The sequence below is a fragment of the Agelaius phoeniceus genome, chromosome 6 (genome assembly GCF_051311805.1).
Source record: "Agelaius phoeniceus isolate bAgePho1 chromosome 6, bAgePho1.hap1, whole genome shotgun sequence".
In the NCBI taxonomy this organism is placed as follows: Eukaryota; Metazoa; Chordata; class Aves; order Passeriformes; family Icteridae; genus Agelaius; species Agelaius phoeniceus.
The window spans coordinates 59,316,102-59,339,262 of NC_135270.1; the positions used below are offsets into that span (position 1 = coordinate 59,316,102).

Genomic DNA, 23,161 nt, shown 5'->3' on the forward strand with positions numbered 1-23,161 from the left:
TGCCCGGGAGCCAGCAGAGACCTGCACAGGGGCTGTTGGCAAGGGCCCGCAGGGACAGCGCCAGGGCCAGTGGCTTCCCAGCGACACAGGACAGCCTTAGGCTGGAGATGGGCAAGGAATTCTGGCCTCAGAGGCTGCTGAGGCCTGGCCCACGCTGCCCACAGGAGCTGTGGCTGCCCCATCCCTGGCCGTCTTCCAGGCCAGCTTGGATGCGCCTTGTGGCAACCTGGCCTGGCGGAAGGTGTCCCTGCCCTTGGCAGCAGGGCTGGAACAAGACAATTTCTAAGGACCCTTCCAAGCCAGGCCATTCTGGGATTCTGTCATCTGAGGGGCTGGCTTGGCTTGGCTTAATTTCTGCTTAGAGCCAATTCAGCCCTCTCCATTTGGTTGAGTTCAAGGCGTCTGTTCAAGATCCCAGATTCACAGTGGGTGACATTTACCACTACTCTAGGCCTTGCTGAGATCAATAAAGTCTTGCACTACAGCAAGATCCTGTAAAATTGCATTTTATTGAAACAAGAGCAAAGAATTTTCCAGCTCACCGCTCTTAAATGCGCTAACTATAGGGCATATATATGGTTCCCAACAGATAGGGACAGTAGATATGGCTATATATGTATCTAAAAATTGTATGAGTAACGTAATATATTCTAATAGATTATAGGCATGGGGTAATATATACAGGCATAGGGTGTATAATACATATTACACAGTTCTATTCAAATCTAATTTTAACAGCATGTATATATCATATGTATCTTATCTATGTTATAAATATCTCTCTTTTATGGAACACCTTCCAGACATAAACATACTAAAAGCAACAATATGTGTCATAACAGATAGTGACACTAAATATGCCCTCTACTGTTAGTATTTACACATAATTACATATTCAACTCTTTAAAATTACTTCTTACCCTTACATCATAACTACATATTTCATATATTTTATATTATTTCTCTTAGTATACTGTTTTGGTTTATGGTAGTTTAGTAGTATATATAATTTATAAATATTATAGTCTATAATAGGAATACACTATATATCTATGAAATAAAACTCTGGATTCCTTTGTATACAAAATTTCCGGCCAGCTCCAACGCCGTTGTTCCAACGCTGACGTCAAGGCGTCCCTTCCAGGAACATAGAGAGCCTCCATCCGTTGATTGATCCTCGGCCAGCAGCGCTCGCTTTTTCTCTTGGTCCTTTTTGCCCCATTTTTTTTCTCTTTCTCTGTCCCACATTCAGACTTCTCCCATGCTCTAGATTTTGCCCCTTTTCAAAGGCCAGGGAAGACTGCATGTTGCAGGTCGGCTTTGGAGGCTTTAGCCCTGCACGTACGGCACGTGTTCTCTTCATGTGCTTTTTCCGGCATGGGAGAGTAGTGGGAAGCAGGGCTGAATGCGGTCTGGGTGCTTTTTTTGGAAAATGAAATTACAGAAAGACCTAGTCTAAAAGCACCCAGGGCCCTCCACCTGCTGAGGCGGCAGGAGAGCCAGTGGGACCTTCACCAGAGCCTTTGCACGCAACCTCTTCTCAGCCAAATCTGGACTGCAAGGTGGTTCTCTGCTGCCAGCTGTGAACAGCACAAGCACAGCTCTGTGCTCACAGCCACGACTCCTCCCCTTCACTGGGTCAATCTTCAGCAAGAAGGATTCTTTTGTACCACCTTTTCAGAACCTGGTACTCATGGATGGCCTGGGCGTGGGCATCCGGCTGCTGCGCCAGGCGAAGGAGAAGATTGTACGACCCACACGTTTGAACATCTGCAGGTACACGGATGTGCTGAGGGAGCGTCGGGTTCCCCACAATGAAGTGGTTGAGGCGTTTGGCTTGCACACAGAAGCGCAGGCTCTTGATGATATCCTGCAGTCGTTCTAGGAGGTCTCTCCTGCGCCACGCTGAGACGGGGATGACATTGAGCAGGTGCATGACAATGGTCTTCATGGTGTAGGTGGAAAAGCTGAAGCCCAGCGGAAGTCGGGTGAAGAACTGCAGGCATTTCAGGTGCAAGCTGTCAGGAGGGGCCTGCCTGGCAATGTGCTTGAAGAATTCAGCCTCTGCCACAGCATAAGACTCGGGCCAGATTGTGCTTGCTGTGTGGGCCTCTCTGGTCTGGCTGCTGACGAAGACGGCTGAGTCGTCTCTCCGCACCCCGAAGAGCATCTCAATCCTGAAGCTTTCCCTGCCGTTGGTCACCTTGAATTGGCAGGAGCGCGTGGAGGGCAGCAGCACTAAGTGCCAGTTGTGTGACTGAGGCAAAGCTGGCCAGATTGCTCTCACCAGTTGGTAGAACCAGCGGGCAGTTTTCTGCACGTCCAGGTAGGAGCCGGTGCACAGGGTGTGCAGGAGGCTGGGACCCTGATTCCTCCTCAGCTCCTCCTCAGGGTGGTGCAGGAAGCACAGCATGTCCTCAGCCTGCTGCTCCCTCCTGCAGGTGCACTCCAGCTGCACGCGGACACGGAAGTTCCTCACGGGCCTCTGCCCTGCACTGTCCAGCTCCAGGTGGAAGCTGTGGCCTCGGGGAGGAGTCATGGGGATGAGCACGCGGTACACCACGTCCTCCTCACGGGGACTCCAGCCCTCAAAGGCACTGCCCACCCCGATGGCTCGTTGCAGGACTGGGTAGAAACTGTTTGACAAGACGTGTCCAAAATAAACCGCGTAATTGTCCATCAGGTTAGTTGTCCACTGACAGCCTCTCTGCAGGTCCTGTACAGGCCACCGGATGCGCTGCATTATAACTCGTCCAACGCGATCGTCAAAATCATCTTCTACTTGGACTGCAAGTGCAACATCGTTGTTTGCTGCAATTTCAGCCTCATTGACAGCTTCGTTTCCAACATCGTCTTCTTCGTTTGCAGCAACATTGCCCGCTTCCTCTTCATTTGCACCACGGTTTTCTTCTTCATCCTCCTCTCTCCTCAGGCTGCTTTTCCACCCAATAAACCACAGGACCAAGATGTAGACCAGGACCACAACAACAGCTAAGAGCAGCAAGAACTGCACCTGCTGCTGCCTATGCCGCTCCACCTCCTGCTCCAGCTGAAGCCTCTCCCGTTCCAGGTGTTTGGCACGCACTTCCATGCGCAGACGTGTTTCCTCATCCAATCCCTCAGCCACGGGCTGTGGGTACTGGATGAGGCTTTTCAAGAGCATGAAAAAGAATACCATGGGATCCATGGTCTGCAGGAGGAGGGAGAGAAGTCTGTGAGTGGGGCGGGGAGGGAGGGAACTGCTGCTTGCTGGATAGAGAACAGGATCCTCAGGGATCTGGGCGCAGGAAGCACAGGGCCACAGACAGCATGCAGGCAGCAAGGCCTGTCTCAGTGCCCCAGCAGCAGCAGCAGCAGCCGCTGCCGCCCTATGACCTGCCCAAGGCTCTCCCATGGGGGGCTGTCCCTGCATGCAGAAGGAGAACCCAGCCCCAGGTGCAGCGTTTCTTCCCCAGCCCTTGTTCCCAGCCCAGCCTCCCCGCCACGTGTGCACTCACCGCTTGCCAAAGCAATGCAGGGCCAGCGTTACCTGCTGGGGCCTTTTAGAGCTGCCCCCATTGTGACACCTCCCCCGTGATGTCACATGTGTCACAGCATGTCACAACCCAGCCAGCCCCACCCTTTTGCCCTGAGCCAACTCCTGGCTCGGGCACTCAGAGTGGCCCTGGTGTACTGCTTAGGGCTGCCCTTGTTGGGGGAAGCTTTTCCAAAGGATTTCCCATTGTTCTCTCTTTTTGTCCTTCTTTTCATCTGCCCTTTACTGGCAATCTCATAGACATCCCTGTTGGAAGGCCCCCTTGAGGATCATTGACTCTCAGCTTTGACTCCTCACTGGTTGAGCTACACTGAAATCTAGGTGTCAGCGTGGTTGAAAAAGTCCCTGAAGATCACACAGTGCAGCTGCAAACTTAACACTGCCTACTGCTCCAATCAGCCAGGTCCCCAAATGCCACATCAACAAGACTGTTATACCTCTCTGAGGGTGGTCACTCCGAGCCATTTCCCTAGGCAGCCTGTTCCCAAGCTTGACACCTTTTGCTTGAGGGAATATTTCCTAGAGATGCAATCGAAACCTCCCCTAGCGCAACTTGAGGTCATTTTCCTCTGCTCATACTGTTTGTTCCCTGGGCTGATAGAATGACTCCCACTAAGCTACAACCTCCCTTCTGGGGCCATCTGCATCGTGTCCGGCATTTGAGCTGTGAAACCAGCTCCTGGCAGGGGAGAGAAACGTGGGGCTTTTGCACGGCACTTCCCATGTTCCAGTGGGACAGAATGGGTTCTCAGTGGGCAGAAGAATTTCAGGTTGCCCGGAAGGGTTTCCATGGGAGGAGAACCTTTGTGCCAAAAACATCAGCCAAGGGAATCCGTGGCCTTCCGAGCAGAAGGAAAAATCAGAATTTTCCTTGTAGAGAATGGAAAGGTTAGGAGTGAAAGTCAATGCCTGAATGTCCCCGTATGTCCGTGTGGATTTTGCTAACCTGCAAGGCCAGAGTGTCAAGAGGGGTCTCAGCAGCCAAGAAATGCCCTCTTGCTCTGGGGCCTTCCATGGCACGGGCAGCACAAGGGAGAGAGCCCTTGCGTGGCCTTTGCCTTCAGCAAGGCCCCAGTGTGGGCAAACCCTGAATTCCCTGTGGAAGCAGCTCAGATTTACACCGCCCAGCCTGAGGGATGCCAGAGGGCAGACAGGCCCAACAAAGGTGCAAGTGCAATGCAGCTTAGGCTACAGCTTTCTGCCCTTGTGTCTCTGGAGCCTTGGAGGGGAAGGCCGTGTGCCTGGCAGTGACTTTCACCAGCTCTCCTGCTAACGGGCCTGGGCACCCCAGGGCTGCTTGGTCTCAGCACAGGCTGGAGCAGGAAGAAATGATCACCTGGCTTTGGAGACCCCTGAGATAAGCATAGATGATGATGAGTATGCAGAGAAGGCACAATCAGCACTGCACAGCTGCTTCTCTAAGCCATCAATCACAAAATATTCAAACATTACTGTCTGGGTTTGGGGTCTTTGTTGTGTTTCATTTAAAGCTTTTTCCCCCCCCAGGAAAACGTGTGGCATTTGTCATATTGTACACCTGGATTTGAGTGGTCCAGTCTCAGTGCTGCCTACATGGAACTCAAAATTGTGCCTTTGCACATCTCTTTCCCCTGTTACGATGTTTCAGTTCAAGGCACTGATGGGTAACAGCTTTTCTCTCCTCTCACCTTGAGCTCAAGAGCTGGGAGAGCCACCCACCCCCCTCCTGTGACACAGCCTGAGCCTTCAAGTCTTCTGCAGCAGTGTAAGGTGGCATGGTGCCAGTGGCTCGGCTGCCAGCACTGGTGCTCGCCATGGTGGAAGGCTCATCTGTACGGAATAAGTCAGCTCACAGCTGCCAGCAGCTGGGCTGTGTCCCACTCCACATTGGTCCTGCTATCAAGTCGCAGGGCACAAACCTAACACAGACAAGTTCAACTCGCAACCATGTCCCCGAGTGCCGCTGCCACACATTGCTGAAGTGGCTCAAGCAAGGACAATTGCACCAATTCCTCGGGCAGCCAGTGCCAGTGCTTGACAACACCTTCAGAGGAGAAATTTTTCCCTAAAACTTAGTCTAAGCCTCCCATGGCTGAAGGTGAGGCCATTTCCTCTTGTCCTCTCCCTTGGTTCCTGGGAGCAGAGGCTGACCTGCACCAGCCCCACCCTGCTGTGTGGGAGCTGCAGAGAGCGAGAAGGCTCCTGCGTGATCCTGACTGTGGCTGCAGCCATGTGTGCCCCTGTGTCTGTGCCCGGCACTGCCGGCCCTGCTGCCCTGCTCCCGGAGCCCTGTCCCCGGACAGAGCCGCTCCCTGGCCGGGCACAGCCCCACGGGCTGCTCCCTGCTGCGGCCTGGGCTGGCCCCAGAGCCGGCTCCCCCTGCGGGTGTCCCCGGGCCGGCCGCGTGTCCCCAGCCGGCTGTGCCCGGGCAGCTGCCTCAGCCGTGAGGGCTGCAGAGCTGCGGGAGCCCAGGCCTCTCTGCCGGCCACCCTGCAGAGCTCCCAGCTCCAGCTGGCAGGGCCTCAGTGCCCGCCCTGTGCCCTCCCACACGCACCGACAGCCCAGGCCCCGCTTGCTGCCCTCATGGCGGCACTCCTGGCCCCAGCGCTCTCCAAGGCCTTCTCCAGGGACGCCTTCCTGTGGCCTTTCAGTCCCTGCCCGGGAGCCAGCAGAGACCTGCACAGGGGCTGTTGGCAAGGGCCCGCAGGGACAGCGCCAGGGCCAGTGGCTTCCCAGCGACACAGGGCGGCCTTAGGCTGGAGATGGGCAAGGAATTCTGGCCTCAGAGGCTGCTGAGGCCTGGCCCACGCTGCCCACAGGAGCTGTGGCTGCCCCATCCCTGGCCGTCTTCCAGGCCAGCTTGGATGCGCCTTGTGGCAACCTGGCCTGGCGGAAGGTGTCCCTGCCCTTGGCAGCAGGGCTGGAACAAGACAATTTCTAAGGACCCTTCCAAGCCAGGCCATTCTGGGATTCTGTCATCTGAGGGGCTGGCTTGGCTTGGCTTAATTTCTGCTTAGAGCCAATTCAGCCCTCTCCATTTGGTTGAGTTCAAGGCGTCTGTTCAAGATCCCAGATTCACAGTGGGTGACATTTACCACTACTCTAGGCCTTGCTGAGATCAATAAAGTCTTGCACTACAGCAAGATCCTGTAAAATTGCATTTTATTGAAACAAGAGCAAAGAATTTTCCAGCTCACCGCTCTTAAATGCGCTAACTATAGGGCATATATATGGTTCCCAACAGATAGGGACAGTAGATATGGCTATATATGTATCTAAAAATTGTATGAGTAACGTAATATATTCTAATAGATTATAGGCATGGGGTAATATATACAGGCATAGGGTGTATAATACATATTACACAGTTCTATTCAAATCTAATTTTAACAGCATGTATATATCATATGTATCTTATCTATGTTATAAATATCTCTCTTTTATGGAACACCTTCCAGACATAAACATACTAAAAGCAACAATATGTGTCATAACAGATAGTGACACTAAATATGCCCTCTACTGTTAGTATTTACACATAATTACATATTCAACTCTTTAAAATTACTTCTTACCCTTACATCATAACTACATATTTCATATATTTTATATTATTTCTCTTAGTATACTGTTTTGGTTTATGGTAGTTTAGTAGTATATATAATTTATAAATATTATAGTCTATAATAGGAATACACTATATATCTATGAAATAAAACTCTGGATTCCTTTGTATACAAAATTTCCGGCCAGCTCCAACGCCGTTGTTCCAACGCTGACGTCAAGGCGTCCCTTCCAGGAACATAGAGAGCCTCCATCCGTTGATTGATCCTCGGCCAGCAGCGCTCGCTTTTTCTCTTGGTCCTTTTTGCCCCATTTTTTTTCTCTTTCTCTGTCCCACATTCAGACTTCTCCCATGCTCTAGATTTTGCCCCTTTTCAAAGGCCAGGGAAGACTGCATGTTGCAGGTCAGCTTTGGAGGCTTTAGCCCTGCACGTGTTCTCTTCATGTGCTTTTTCCGGCATGGGAGAGTAGTGGTAAGCAGGGCTGAATGCGGTCTGGGTGCTTTTTTTGGAAAATGAAATTACAGAAAGACCTAGTCTAAAAGCACCCAGGGCCCTCCACCTGCTGAGGCGGCAGGAGAGCCAGTGGGACCTTCACCAGAGCCTTTGCACGCATCCTCTTCTCAGCCAAATCTGGACTGCAAGGTGGTTCTCTGCTGCCAGCTGTGAACAGCACAAGCACAGCTCTGTGCTCACAGCCACGACTCCTCCCCTTCACTGGGTCAATCTTCAGCAAGAAGGATTCTTTTGTACCACCTTTTCAGAACCTGGTACTCATGGATGGCCTGGGCGTGGGCGTCCGGCTGCTGCGCCAGGCGAAGGAGAAGATTGTACGACCCACACGTTTGAACATCTGCAGGTACACGGATGTGCTGAGGGAGCGTCGGGTTCCCCACAATGAAGTGGTTGAGGCGTTTGGCTTGCACACAGAAGCGCAGGCTCTTGATGATATCCTGCAGTCGTTCTAGGAGGTCTCTCCTGCGCCACGCTGAGACGGGGATGACATTGAGCAGGTGCATGACAATGGTCTTCATGGTGTAGGTGGAAAAGCTGAAGCCCAGCGGAAGTCGGGTGAAGAACTGCAGGCATTTCAGGTGCAAGCTGTCAGGAGGGGCCTGCCTGGCAATGTGCTTGAAGAATTCAGCCTCTGCCACAGCATAAGACTCGGGCCAGATTGTGCTTGCTGTGTGGGCCTCTCTGGTCTGGCTGCTGACGAAGACGGCTGAGTCGTCTCTCCGCACCCCGAAGAGCATCTCAATCCTGAAGCTTTCCCTGCCGTTGGTCACCTTGAATTGGCAGGAGCGCGTGGAGGGCAGCAGCACTAAGTGCCAGTTGTGTGACTGAGGCAAAGCTGGCCAGATTGCTCTCACCAGTTGGTAGAACCAGCGGGCAGTTTTCTGCACGTCCAGGTAGGAGCCGGTGCACAGGGTGTGCAGGAGGCTGGGACCCTGATTCCTCCTCAGCTCCTCCTCAGGGTGGTGCAGGAAGCACAGCATGTCCTCAGCCTGCTGCTCCCTCCTGCAGGTGCACTCCAGCTGCACGCGGACACGGAAGTTCCTCACGGGCCTCTGCCCTGCACTGTCCAGCTCCAGGTGGAAGCTGTGGCCTCGGGGAGGAGTCATGGGGATGAGCACGCGGTACACCACGTCCTCCTCACGGGGACTCCAGCCCTCAAAGGCACTGCCCACCCCGATGGCTCGTTGCAGGACTGGGTAGAAACTGTTTGACAAGACGTGTCCAAAATAAACCGCGTAATTGTCCATCAGGTTAGTTGTCCACTGACAGCCTCTCTGCAGGTCCTGTACAGGCCACCGGATGCGCTGCATTATAACTCGTCCAACGCGATCGTCAAAATCATCTTCTACTTGGACTGCAAGTGCAACATCGTTGTTTGCTGCAATTTCAGCCTCATTGACAGCTTCGTTTCCAACATCGTCTTCTTCGTTTGCAGCAACATTGCCCGCTTCCTCTTCATTTGCACCACGGTTTTCTTCTTCATCCTCCTCTCTCCTCAGGCTGCTTTTCCACCCAATAAACCACAGGACCAAGATGTAGACCAGGACCACAACAACAGCTAAGAGCAGCAAGAACTGCACCTGCTGCTGCCTATGCCGCTCCACCTCCTGCTCCAGCTGAAGCCTCTCCCGTTCCAGGTGTTTGGCACGCACTTCCATGCGCAGACGTGTTTCCTCATCCAATCCCTCAGCCACGGGCTGTGGGTACTGGATGAGGCTTTTCAAGAGCATGAAAAAGAACACTATGGGATCCATGGTCTGCAGGAGGAGGGAGAGAAGTCTGTGAGTGGGGCGGGGAGGGAGGGAACTGCTGCTTGCTGGATAGAGAACAGGATCCTCAGGGATCTGGGCACAGGAAGCACAGGGCCACAGACAGCATGCAGGCAGCAAGGCCTGTCTCAGTGCCCCAGCAGCAGCAGCAGCCGTTGCCCTGTGTCCCGCCCAAGGCTCTCCCATGGGGGACTGTCCCTGCTTGCAGAAGGAGAACCCAGCCCCAGGTGCAGCATTTCTGCCCCAGCCCTTGTTCCCAGCCCAGCCTCCCCGCCACGTGTGCACTCACCGCTTGCCAAAGCAATGCATGGCCAGCGTTACCTGCTGGGGCCTTTTAGAGCTGCCCCCATTGTGACATGTCCCCCGTGATGTCACATGTGTCACAGCATGTCACAACACAGCCAGCCCCACCCTTTTGCCCTGAGCCAACTCCTGGCTCGGGCACTCAGAGTGGCCCTGGTGTATTGCTTAGGGCTGCCCTTGGGGGAAGCTTTTCCAAAGGATTTCCCATTGTTCTCTCTTTTTGTCATTCTTTTCATCTGCCCTTTACTGGCAATCTCATAGACATCCCTGTTGGAAGGCCCCCTTGAGGATCATTGACTCTCAGCTTTGACTCCTCACTGGTTGAGCTACACTGAAATCTAGGTGTCAGCGCGGTTGAAAAAGTCCCTGAAGATCACACAGTGCAGCTGCAAACTTAACACTGCCTACTGCTCCAATCAGCCAGGTCCCCAAATGCCACATCAACAAGACTGTTATACCTCTCTGAGGGTGGTCACTTCGAGCCATTTCCCTAGGCAGCCTATTCCCAAGCTTGACACCTTTTGCTTGAGGGAATATTTCCTAGAGATGCAATCGAAACTTCCCCTAGCGCAACTTGAGGTCATTTTCCTCTGCTCATACTGTTTGTTCCCTGGGCTGATAGAATGACTCCCACTAAGCTACAACCTCCCTTCTGGGGCCATCAGTATCGTGTCCGGCATTTGAGCTCTGAAACCAGCTCCTGGCAGGGGAGAGAAACGTGGGGCTTTTGCACTGCCCTTCCCATGTTCCAGTGGGACAGAATGGGTTCTCAGTGGGCAGAAGAATTTCAGGTTGCCCGGAAGGGTTTCCATGTGAGGAGAACCTTTGTGCCAAAAACGTCAGCCAAGGGAATCCGTGGCCTTCCGAGCAGAAGGAAAAATCAGAATTTTCCTTGTAGAGAATGGAAAGGTTAGGAGTGAAAGTCAATGCCTGAATGTCCCCGTATGTCCGTGTGGATTTTGCTAACCTGCAAGGCCAGAGTGTCAAGAGGGGTCTCAGCAGCCAAGAAATGCCCTCTTGCTCTGGGGCCTTCCATGGCACGGGCAGCACAAGGGAGAGAGCCCTTGCGTGGCCTTTGCCTTCAGTAAGGCCCCAGTGTGGGCAAACCCTGAATTCCCTGTGGAAGCAGCTCAGATTTACACCGCCAACCTGAGGGATGCCAGAGGGCAGACAGGCCCAACAAAGGTGCAAGTGCAATGCAGCTTAGGCTACAGCTTTCTGCCCTTGTGTCTCTGGAGCCTTGGAGGGGAAGGCCGTGTGCCTGGCAGTGACTTTCACCAGCTCTCCTGCTAACGGGCCTGGGCACCCCAGGGCTGCTTGGTCTCAGCACAGGCTGGAGCAGGAAGAAATGATTACCTGGCTTTGGAGACCCCTGAGACAAGCATAGATGATGATGAGTATGCAGAGAAGGCACAATCAGCACTGCACAGCTGCTTCTCTCAGCCATCAATCAAAAAAACCTCAAACATTACTCTTTGATTTTGGGGTCTTTGTAATGTTTTGTTTGAAGCTTTTTCCCCCCCAGGAAAACATGTGGCTTTTGCCATATTGTACACCTGGATTGGAGTGGTCTAGTCTCAGTGCTGCCTACATGGAACTCAAAATTGTGCCTTTGCACATCTCTTTGCCCTGTTACGATGTTTCAGTTCAAGGCACTGATGGGTAGCAGCTTTTCTCTCCTCTCACCTTGAGCTCAGGAGCTGGGAGAGCCACCCACCCCCCTCCTGTGACACAGCCTGAGCCTTCAAGTCTTCTGCAGCAGTGTAAGGTGGCATGGTGCCAGTGGCTCGGCTGCCAGCACTGGTGCTCGCCATGGTGGAAGGCTCATCTGTACAGAATAAGTCAGCTCACAGCTGCCAGCAGCTGGGCTGTGTCCCACTCCACATTGGTCCTGCTATCAAGTCGCAGGGCACAAACCTAACACGGACAAGTTCAACTCGCAACCATGTCCCCGAGTGCCGCTGCCACACATTGCTGAAGTGGCTCAAGCAAGGACAATTGCACCAATTCCTCGGGCAGCCAGTGCCAGTGCTTGACAACACCTTCTGAGGAGAAATTTTTCCCTAATACTTAGTCTAAGCCTCCCATGGCTGAAGGTGAGGCCATTTCCTCTTGTCCTCTCCCTTGGTTCCTGGGAGCAGAGGCTGACCTGCACCAGCCCCACCCTGCTGTGTGGGAGCTGCAGAGAGTGAGAAGGCTCCTGTGTGATCCTGACTGTGGCTGCAGCCATGTGTGCCCCTGTGTCTGTGCCCGGCACTGCCGGCCCTGCTGCCCTGCTCCCGGAGCCCTGTCCCCGGGCAGAGCCGCTCCCTGGCCGGGCACAGCCCCATGGGCTGCTCCCTGCTGCGGCCTGGGCTGGCCCCAGAGCCGGCTCCCCCTGAGGGTGGCCCCGGGCCGGCCGCGTGTCCCCAGCCGGCTGTGCCCGGGCAGCTGCCTCAGCCGTGAGGGCTGCAGAGCTGCGGGAACCCAGGCCTCTCTGCCGGCCGCCCTGCAGAGCTCCCAGCTCCAGCTGGCAGGGCCTCAGTGCCCGCCCTGTGCCCTCCCACACGCACCGACAGCCCAGGCCCCGCTTGCTGCCCTCATGGCGGCACTCCTGGCCCCAGCGCTCTCCAAGGCCTTCTCCAGGGGCGCCTTCCTGCGGCCTTTCAGTCCCTGCCCGGGAGCCAGCAGAGACCTGCACAGGGGCTGTTGGCAAGGGCCCGCAGGGACAGCGCCAGGGCCAGTGGCTTCCCAGCGACACAGGGCGGCCTTAGGCTGGAGATGGGCAAGGAATTCTGGCCTCAGAGGCTGCTGAGGCCTGGCCCACGCTGCCCACAGGAGCTGTGGCTGCCCCATCCCTGGCCGTCTTCCAGGCCAGCTTGGATGCGCCTTGTGGCAACCTGGCCTGGCGGAAGGTGTCCCTGCCCTTGGCAGCAGGGCTGGAACAAGACAATTTCTAAGGACCCTTCCAAGCCAGGCCATTCTGGGATTCTGTGCTCTGAGGGGCTGGCTTGGCTTGGCTTAATTTCTGCTTAGAGCCAATTCAGCACTCTCAGTTTGGTTGAGTTCAAGGCGTCTGTTCAAGATCCCAGATTCACAGTGGGTGACATTTACCACTACTCTAGGCCTTGCTGAGATCAATAAAGTCTTGCACTACAGCAAGATCCTGTAAAATTGCATTTTATTGAAACAAGAGCAAACAATTTTCCAGCTCACCGCTCTTAAATGCGCTAACTATAGGGCATATCTATGGTTCCCAACAGATAGGGACAGTAGATATGGCTATATATGTATCTAAAAATTGTATGAGTAACGTAATATATTGTAATATATTATAGGCATGGGGTAATATATACAGGCATAGGGTGTATAATACATATTACACAGTTCTATTCAAATCTAATTTTAACAGCATGTATATATCATATGTATCTTATCTATGTTATAAATACCTCTCTTTTATGGAAAACACCTTCCAGACATAAACATACTAAAAGCAACAATATGTGTCATAACAGATAGTGACACTAAATATGCCCTCTACTGTTAGTATTTACACATAATTACATATTCAACTCTTTGAAATTACTTCTTATCCTTACATCATAACTACACATTTCATATATTTTATGTTATTTCTCTAAGTATACTGTTTTGGTTTATGGTAGTTTAGTAGTATATATAATTTATAAATATTATAGTCTATAATAGGAATACACTATATATCTATGAAATAAAACTCTGGATTCCTTCGTATATAAAACTTCCGGCCAGCTCCAACGCCGTTGTTCCAACGCTGACGTCAAGACGTCCCTTCCAGGAACATAGAGAGCCTCCATCCGTTGACTGATCCTCGGCCAGCAGCGCCCGCTTTTTCTCTTGGTCCTCTTTGCCCCATTTTTTTTCTCTTTCTCTGTCCCACATTCACACTTCTCCCATGCTCTAGATTTTGCCCCTTTTCAAAGGCCAGGGAAGACTGCATGTTGCAGGTCGGCTTTGGAGGCTTTGGCCCTGCACGCACGGCACGTGTTCACTTCATGTGCTTTTTCCGGCATGGGAGAGTAGTGGTAAGCAGGGCTGAATGCGGTCTGGGTGCTTTTTTTGGAAAATGAAATTACAGAAAGACCTAGTCTAAAAGCACCCAGGGCCCTCCACCTGCTGAGGCGGCAGGAGAGCCAGTGGGACCTTCACCAGAGCCTTTGCACGCATCCTCTTCTCAGCCAAATCTGGACTGCAAGGTGGTTCTCTGCTGCCAGCTGTGAACAGCACAAGCACAGCTCTGTGCTCACAGCCACGACTCCTCCCCTTCTTTGGGTCAATCTTCAGCAAGAAGGATTCTTTTGTACCACCTTTTCAGAACCTGGTACTCATGGATGGCCTGGGCGTGGGCATCCGGCTGCTGCGCCAGGCGAAGGAGAAGATTGTACGAGCCACACGTTTGAACATCTGCAGGTACACGGATGTGCTGAGGGAGCGTCGGGTTCCCCACAATGAAGTGGTTGAGGCGTTTGGCTTGCACACAGAAGCGCAGGCTCTTGATGATATCCTGCAGTCGTTCTAGGAGGTCTCTCCTGCGCCACGCTGAGACGGGGATGACATTGAGCAGGTGCATGACAATGGTCTTCATGGTGTAGGTGGAAAAGCTGAAGCCCAGCGGAAGTCGGGTGAAGAACTGCAGGCATTTCAGGTGCAAGCTGTCAGGAGGGGCCTGCCTGGCAATGTGCTTGAAGAATTCAGCCTCTGCCACAGCATAAGACTCGGGCCAGATTGTGCTTGCTGTGTGGGCCTCTCTGGTCTGGCTGCTGACAAAGACGGCTGAGTCGTCTCTCCGCACCCCGAAGAGCATCTCAATCCTGAAGCTTTCCCTGCCGTTGGTCACCTTGAATTGGCAGGAGCGCGTGGAGGGCAGCAGCACTAAGTGCCAGTTGTGTGACTGAGGCAAAGCTGGCCAGATTGCTCTCACCAGTTGGTAGAACCAGCGGGCAGTTTTCTGCACGTCCAGGTAGGAGCCGGTGCACAGGGTGTGCAGGAGGCTGGGACCCTGATTCCTCCTCAGCTCCTCCTCAGGGTGGTGCAGGAAGCACAGCATGTCCTCAGCCTGCTGCTCCCTCCTGCAGGTGCACTCCAGCTGCACGCGGACACGGAAGTTCCTCACGGGCCTCTGCCCTGCACTGTCCAGCTCCAGGTGGAAGCTGTGGCCTCGGGGAGGAGTCATGGGGATGAGCACGCGGTACACCACGTCCTCCTCACGGGGACTCCAGCCCTCAAAGGCACTGCCCACCCCGATGGCTCGTTGCAGGACTGGGTAGAAACTGTTTGACAAGACGTGTCCAAAATAAACCGCGTAATTGTCCATCAGGTTAGTTGTCCACTCACAGCCTCTCTGCAGGTCCTGTACAGGCCACCGGATGCGCTGCATTATAACTCGTCCAACGCGATCGTCAAAATCATCTTCTACTTGGACTGCAAGTGCAACATCGTTGTTTGCTGCAATTTCAGCCTCATTGACAGCTTCGTTTCCAACATCGTCTTCTTCATTTGCAGCAACATTGCCCGCTTCCTCTTCATTTGCACCACGGTTTTCTTCTTCATCCTCCTCTCTCCTCAGGCTGCTTTTCCACCCAATAAACCACAGGACCAAGATGTAGACCAGGACCACAACAACAGCTAAGAGCAGCAAGAACTGCACCTGCTGCTGCCTATGCCGCTCCACCTCCTGCTCCAGCTGAAGCCTCTCCCGTTCCAGGTGTTTGGCACGCACTTCCATGCGCAGACGTGTTTCCTCATCCAATCCCTCAGCCACGGGCTGTGGGTACTGGATGAGGCTTTTCAAGAGCATGAAAAAGAATACCATGGGATCCATGGTCTGCAGGAGGAGGGAGAGAAGTCTGTGAGTGGGGCGGGGAGGGAGGGAACTGCTGCTTGCTGGATAGAGAACAGGATCCTCAGGGATCTGGGCACAGGAAGCACAGGGCCACAGACAGCATGCAGGCAGCAAGGCCTGTCTCAGTGCCCAGGCAGCAGCAGCAGCAGCAGCCGCTGCCCTGTGGCCTGCCCAAGGCTCTCCCATGAGGGGCTGTCCCTGCTTGCAGAAGGAGAACCCAGCCCCAGGTGCAGCATTTCTGCCCCAGCCCTTGTTCCCAGCCCAGCCTCCCCACCACGTGTGCACTCACCGCTTGCCAAAGCAATGCATGGCCAGCGTTACCTGCTGGGGCCTTTTAGAGCAGCCCCCATTGTGACATGTCCCCCGTGATGTCACATGTGTCACAGCATGTCACAACACAGCCAGCCCCACCCTTTTGCCCCGAGCCAACTCCTGGCTCAGGCACTCAGAGTGGCCCTGGTGTACTGCTTAGGGCTGCCCTTGGGGGAAGCTTTTCCAAAGGATTTCCCATTGTTCTCTCTTTTTGTCCTTCTTTTCATCTGCCCTTTACTGGCAATCTCATAGACATCCCTGTTGGAAGGCTCCCTTGAGGATCATTGACTCTCAGCTTTGACTCCTCACTGGTTGAGCTACACTGAAATCTAGGTGTCAGCGCAGTTGAAAAAGTCCCTGAAGATCACACAGTGCAGCTGCAAAGTTAACACTGCCTACTGCTCCAATCAGCCAGGTCCCCAAATGCCACATCAACAAGACTGTTATACCTCTCTGAGGGTGGTCACTCCGAGCCATTTCCCTAGGCAGCCTGTTCCCAAGCTTGGCACCTTTTGCTTGAGGGAATATTTCCTAGAGATGCAATCGAAACCTCCCCTAGCGCAACTTGAGGTCATTTTCCTCTGCTCATACTGTTTGTTCCCTGGGCTGATAGAATGACTCCCACTAAGCTACAACCTTCCTTCTGGGCCATCTGCATCGTGTCCGGCATTTGAGCTGTGAAACCAGCTCCTGGCAGGGGAGAGAAACGTGGGGCTTTTGCACTGCACTTCCCATGTTCCAGTGGGACAGAATGGGTTCTCAGTGGGCAGAAGAATTTCAGGTTGCCCGGAAGGGTTTCCATGTGAGGAGAACCTTTGTGCCAAAAACGTCAGCCAAGGGAATCCGTGGCCTTCAGAGCAGAAGGAAAAATCAGAATTTTCCTTGTAGAGAATGGAAAGGTTAGGAGTGAAAGTCAATGCCTGAATGTCCCCGTATGTCCGTGTGGATTTTGCTAACCTGCAAGTCCAGAGTGTCAAGAGGGGTCTCAGCAGCCAAGAAATGCCCTCTTGCTCTGGGGCCTTCCATGGCACGGGCAGCACAAGGGAGAGAGCCCTTGCGTGGCCTTTGCCTTCAGCAAGGCCCCAGTGTGGGCAAACCCTGAATTCCCTGTGGAAGCAGCTCAGATTTACACCGCCCAGCCTGAGGGATGCCAGAGGACAGACAGGCCCAACAAAGGTGCAAATGCAATGCAGCTTAGGCTACAGCTTTCTGCCCTTGTGTCTCTGGAGCCTTGGAGGGGAAGGCCGTGTGCCTGGCAGTGACTTTCACCAGCTCTCCTGCTAACGGGCCTGGGCACCCCAGGGCTGCTTGGTCTCAGCACAGGCTGGAGCAGGAAGAAATGATCACCTGGCTTTGGAGACCCCTGAGACAAGCATAGATGATGATGAGTATGCAGAGAAGGCACAATCAGCACTGCACAGCTGCTTCTCTAAGCCATCAATCACAAAATATTCAAACAATACTGTCTGGGTTTGGGGTCTTTGTAAGGTTTTCTTTGAAGCTTTTTCCCCCCGAGTAAAACGTGTCGCATTTGCCATATTGTACACCTGGATTTGAGTGGTCCATTCTCAGTGCTGCCTACATGGAACTCAAAATTGTGCCTTTGCACATCTCTTTGCCCTGTTACCATGTTTCAGTTCAAGGCACTGATGGGTAACAGCTTTTCTCTCCTTTCACCTTGAGCTCAGGAGCTGGGAGAGCCACCCACCCCCCTCCTGTGACACAGCCTGAGCCTTCAAGTCTTCTGCAGCAGTGTAAGGTGGCATGGTGCCAGTGGCTCGGCTGCCAGCACTGGTGCTCGCCATGGTGGAAGGCTCATCTGTACGGAGTAAGTCAGCTCACAGCTGCCAGCAGCTGGGCTGTGTCCCACTCCACATTGGTCCTGCTATCAAGTCGCAGGGCACAAACCAAACACGGACAAGTTCAACTTGCAACCATGTCCCCGAGTGCCACTGCCACACATTGCTGAAGTGGCTCAAGCAGGGACAATTGCACCAATTCCTCGGGCAGCCAGTGCCAGTGCTTGACAACACTTTCAGAGGAGAAATTTTTCCCTAATACTTAGTCTAAGCCTCCCATGGCTGAAGGTGAGGCCATTTCCTCTTGTCCTCTCCCTTGGTTCCTGGGAGCAGAGGCTGACCTGCACCAGCCCCACCCTGCTGTGTGGGAGCTGCAGAGAGTGAGAAGGCTCCTGCGTGATCCTGACTGTGGCTGCAGCCATGTGTGCACCTGTGTCTGTGCTCGGCACTGCCGGCCCTGCTGCCCTGCTCCCGGAGCCCTGTCCCCGGACAGAGCCGCTCCCTGGCCGGGCACAGCCCCACGGGCTGCTCCCTGCTGCGGCCTGGGCTGGCCCCAGAGCCGGCTCCCCCTGCGGGTGTCCCCGGGCTGGCCGCGTGTCCCCAGCCGGCTGTGCCCGGGCAGCTGCCTCAGCCGTGAGGGCTGCAGAGCTGCGGGAGCCCAGGCCTCTCTGCCGGCCGCCCTGCAGAGCTCCCAGCTCCAGCTGGCAGGGCCTCAGTGCCCGCCCTGTGCCCTCCCATACGCACCGACAGCCCAGGCCCCGCTTGCTGCCCTCATGGCGGCACTCCTGGCCCCAGCGCTCTCCAAGGCCTTCTCCAGGGGCGCCTTCCTGGGGCCTTTCAGTCCCTGCCCGGGAGCCAGCAGAGACCTGCACAGGGTCTGTTGGCAAGGGACAGCAGGGACAGCGCCAGGGCCAGTGGCTTCCCAGTGACACAGGATGGCCTTAGGCTGGAGATGGGCAAGGAATTCTGGCCTCAGAGGCTGCTGAGGCCTGGCCCACGCTGCCCACAGGAGCTGTGGCTGCCCCATCCCTGGCCGTCTTCCAGGCCAGCTTGGATGCGCCTTGTGGCAAGCTGGCCTGGCGGAAGGTGTCCCTGCCCTTGGCAGCAGGGCTGGAACAAGACAATTCCTAAGGACCCTTCCAAGCCAAGCCATTCTGGGATTCTGTCATCTGAGGGGCTGGCTTGGCTTGGCTTAATTTCTGCTTAGAGCCAATTCAGCACTCTCAGTTTGGTTGAGTTCAAGGCGTCTGTTCAAGATCCCAGATTCACAGTGGGTGACATTTACCACTACTCTAGGCCTTGCTGAGATCAATAAAGTCTTGCACACAGCAGATCCTTTAAAATTGCATTTTATTGAAACAAGAGCAAAGAATTTTACAGCTCACCGCTCTTAAATGCGCTAACTATAGGGCACATATATGGTTTACAACAGGTAGCCAAAGTAGATATGGCTATATATGTATCCAAAAATTGTATGAGTAACGTAATATATTCTAATATATTATAGGCATGGGGTAATATATACAGGCATGGGGTGTATAATACATATTACACAGTTCTATTCAAATCTAATTTTAACAGCATGTATATATCATATGTATCTTATCTATGTTATAAATATCTCTCTTTTATGGAACACCTTCCAGACATAAACATACTAAAAGCAACAATATGTGTCATAACAGATAGTGACACTAAATATGCCCTCTACTGTTAGTATTTACACATAATTACATATTCAACTCTTTAAAATTACTTTTTATCCTTACATCATAACTACACATTTCATATATTTTATATTATTTCTCTTAGTATATTGTTTTGGTTAATGGTAGTTTAGTAGTATATATAATTTATAAATATTATTGTCTATACTAGGAATACACTATATATCTATGAAATAAAAATCTGGATTCCTTTGTATACAAAATTTCCGGCGAGCTCCAACGCCGTTGTTCCAACGCTGACGTCAAGATGTCCCTTCCAGGAACATAGAGAGACTCCATCCGTTGACTGATCCTCGGCCAGCAGCGCCCGCTTTTTCTCTTGGTCCTTTTTGCCCCATTTTTTTTCTCTTTCTCTGTCCCACATTCACACTTCTCCCACGCTCTAGATTTTGCCCCTTTTCAAAGGCCAGGGAAGACTGCATGTTGCAGGTCAGCTTTGGAGGCTTTAGCCCTGCACGTGTTCTCTTCATGTGCTTTTTCCGGCATGGGAGAGTAGTGGTAAGCAGGGCTGAATGCGGTCTGGGTGCTTTTTTTGGAAAATGAAATTACAGAAAGACCTAGTCTAAAAGCACCCAGGGCCCTCCACCTGCTGAGGCGGCAGGAGAGCCAGTGGGACCTTCACCAGAGCCTTTGCACGCAACCTCTTCTCAGCCAAATCTGGACTGCAAGGTGGTTCTCTGCTGCCAGCTGTGAACAGCACAAGCACAGCTCTGTGCTCACAGCCACGACCCCTCCCCTTCTTTGGGTCAATCTTCAGCAAGAAGGATTCTTTTGTACCACCTTTTCAGAACCTGGTACTCATGGATGGCCTGGGCGTGGGCATCCGGCTGCTGCGCCAGGCGAAGGAGAAGATTGTACGACCCACACGTTTGAACATCTGCAGGTACACGGATGTGCTGAGGGAGCGTCGGGTTCCCCACAATGAAGTGGTTGAGGCGTTTGGCTTGCACACAGAAGCGCAGGCTCTTGATGATATCCTGCAGTCGTTCTAGGAGGTCTCTCCTGCGCCACGATGAGACGGGGATGACATTGAGCAGGTGCATGACAATGGTCTTCATGGTGTAGGTGGAAAAGCTGAAGCCCAGCGGAAGTCGGGTGAAGAACTGCAGGCATTTCAGGTGCAAGCTGTCAGGAGGGGCCTGCCTGGCAATGTGCTTGAAGAATTCAGCCTCTGCCACAGCATAAGACTCGGGCCAGATTGTGCTTGCTGTGTGGGCCTCTCTGGTCTGGCTGCTGACGAAGACGGCTGAGTCGTCTCTCCGCACCCCGAAGAGCATCTCAATCCTGAAGCTTTCCCTGCCGTTGGTCACCTTGAATTGGCAGGAGCGCGTGGAGGGCAGCAGCACTAAGTGCCAGTTGTGTGACTGAGGCAAAGCTGGCCAGATTGCTCTCACCAGTTGGTAGAACCAGCGGGCAGTTTTCTGCACGTCCAGGTAGGAGCCGGTGCACAGGGTGTGCAGGAGGCTGGGACCCTGATTCCTCCTCAGCTCCTCCTCAGGGTGGTGCAGGAAGCACAGCATGTCCTCAGCCTGCTGCTCCCTCCTGCAGGTGCACTCCAGCTGCACGCGGACACGGAAGTTCCTCACGGGCCTCTGCCCTGCACTGTCCAGCTCCAGGTGGAAGCTGTGGCCTCGGGGAGGAGTCATGGGGATGAGCACGCGGTACACCACGTCCTCCTCACGGGGACTCCAGCCCTCAAAGGCACTGCCCACCCCGATGGCTCGTTGCAGGACTGGGTAGAAACTGTTTGACAAGACGTGTCCAAAATAAACCGCGTAATTGTCCATCAGGTTAGTTGTCCACTCACAGCCTCTCTGCAGGTCCTGTACAGGCCACCGGATGCGCTGCATTATAACTCGTCCAACGCGATCGTCAAAATCATCTTCTACTTGGACTGCAAGTGCAACATCGTTGTTTGCTGCAATTTCAGCCTCATTGACAGCTTCGTTTCCAACATCGTCTTCTTCATTTGCAGCAACATTGCCCGCTTCCTCTTCATTTGCACCACGGTTTTCTTCTTCATCCTCCTCTCTCCTCAGGCTGCTTTTCCACCCAATAAACCACAGGACCAAGATGTAGACCAGGACCACAACAACAGCTAAGAGCAGCAAGAACTGCACCTGCTGCTGCCTATGCCGCTCCACCTCCTGCTCCAGCTGAAGCCTCTCCCGTTCCAGGTGTTTGGCACGCACTTCCATGCGCAGACGTGTTTCCTCATCCAATCCCTCAGCCACGGGCTGTGGGTACTGGATGAGGCTTTTCAAGAGCATGAAAAAGAACACTATGGGATCCATGGTCTGCAGGAGGAGGGAGAGAAGTCTGTGAGTGGGGCGGGGAGGGAGGGAACTGCTGCTTGCTGGATAGAGAACAGGATCCTCAGGGATCTGGGCGCAGGAAGCACAGGGCCACAGACAGCATGCAGGCAGCAAGGCCTGTCTCAGTGCCCCAGCAGCAGCAGCAGCAGCAGCCACTGCCCTGTGGCCTGCCCAAGGCTCTCCCATGAGGGGCTGTCCCTGCATGCAGAAGGAGAACCCAGCCCCAGGTGCAGCATTTCTGCCCCAGCCCTTGTTCCCAGCCCAGCCTCCCCGCCACGTGTGCACTCACCGCTTGCCAAAGCAATGCATGGCCAGCGTTACCTGCTGGGGCCTTTTAGAGCTGCCCCCATTATGACATGTCCCCCGTGATGTCACATGTGTCACAGCATGTCACAATACAGCCAGCCCCACCCTTTTGCCCCGAGCCAACTCCTGGCTCGGGCACTCAGAGTGGCCCTGGTGTACTGCTTAGGGCTGCCCTTGGGGGAAGCTTGTCCAAAGGATTTCCCATTGTTCTCTCTTTTTGTCATTCTTTTCATCTGCCCTTTACTGGCAACCTCATAGACATCCCTGTTGGAAGGCCCCCTTGAGGATCATTGACTCTAAGCTTTGACTCCTCACTGGTTGAGCTACACTGAAATCTAGGTGTCAGCGCGGTTGAAAAAGTCCCTGAAGATCACACAGTGCAGCTGCAAAGTTAGCACTGCCTACTGCTCCAATCAGCCAGGTCCCCAAATGCCACATCAACAAGACTGTTATACCTCTCTGAGGGTGGTCACTCCGAGCCATTTCCCTAGGCAGCCTGTTCCCAAGCTTGGCACCTTTTGCTTGAGGGAATATTTCCTAGAGATGCAATCGAAACCTCCCCTAGCGCAACTTGAGGTCATTTTCCTCTGCTCATACTGTTTGTTCCCTGGGCTGATAGAATGACTCCCACTAAGCTACAACCTCCCTTCTGGGGCCATCAGTATCGTGTCCGGCATTTGAGCTGTGAAACCAGCTCCTGGCAGGGGAGAGAAACGTGGGGCTTTTGCACGGCACTTCCCGTGTTCCAGTGGGACAGAATGGGTTCTCAGTGGGCAGAAGAATTTCAGGTTGCCCGGAAGGGTTTCCATGGGAGGAGAACCTTTGTGCCAAAAACATCAGCCAAGGGAATCCGTGGCCTTCAGAGCAGAAGGAAAAATCAGAATTTTCCTTGTAGAGAATGGAAAGGTTAGGAGTGAAAGTCAATGCTGGAATGTCCCCGTGGTCATGTCCATGTGGTTTTTTCTAACCTGCAAGTCCAGAGTGTCAAGAGGGGCCTCAGCAGCCAAGAAATGCCCTCTTGCTCTGGGGCCTTCCATGGCACGGGCAGCACAAGGGAGAGAGCCCTTGCGTGGCCTTTGCCTTCAGCAAGGCCCCAGTGTGGGCAAACCCTGAATTCCCTGTGGAAGCAGCTCAGATTTACACCGCCCAGCCTGAGGGATGCCAGAGGACAGAC

General features: G+C 53.5%; 4 protein-coding genes across 4 annotated transcripts; all 4 read right to left on the reverse strand.

The window, feature by feature from the left end:
* Positions 1-1,639: 1,639 nt before the first annotated feature.
* Positions 1,640-3,187, reverse strand: LOC129121884 (inositol 1,4,5-trisphosphate receptor-interacting protein-like 1). The gene has a single exon (XM_054635394.2). It carries the CDS (start codon positions 3,185-3,187, stop codon positions 1,640-1,642), a length of 1,548 nt encoding a protein of 515 aa, XP_054491369.2.
* Positions 3,188-7,799: 4,612 nt separating this feature from the next.
* On the reverse strand, positions 7,800-9,347 carry LOC129121880 (inositol 1,4,5-trisphosphate receptor-interacting protein-like 1). Its single transcript, XM_054635389.2, has one exon. The coding sequence runs from the start codon at positions 9,345-9,347 to the stop codon at positions 7,800-7,802; it is 1,548 nt and encodes a 515-aa protein (XP_054491364.2).
* Positions 9,348-13,959: 4,612 nt separating this feature from the next.
* Positions 13,960-15,507, reverse strand: LOC129121881 (inositol 1,4,5-trisphosphate receptor-interacting protein-like 1). The gene has a single exon (XM_054635391.2). It carries the CDS (start codon positions 15,505-15,507, stop codon positions 13,960-13,962), a length of 1,548 nt encoding a protein of 515 aa, XP_054491366.2.
* A 4,605-nt stretch (positions 15,508-20,112) lies between these two features.
* LOC129121882 (inositol 1,4,5-trisphosphate receptor-interacting protein-like 1) lies at positions 20,113-21,660 on the reverse strand. Its single transcript, XM_054635392.2, has one exon. The coding sequence runs from the start codon at positions 21,658-21,660 to the stop codon at positions 20,113-20,115; it is 1,548 nt and encodes a 515-aa protein (XP_054491367.2).
* Positions 21,661-23,161: the final 1,501 nt, after the last annotated feature.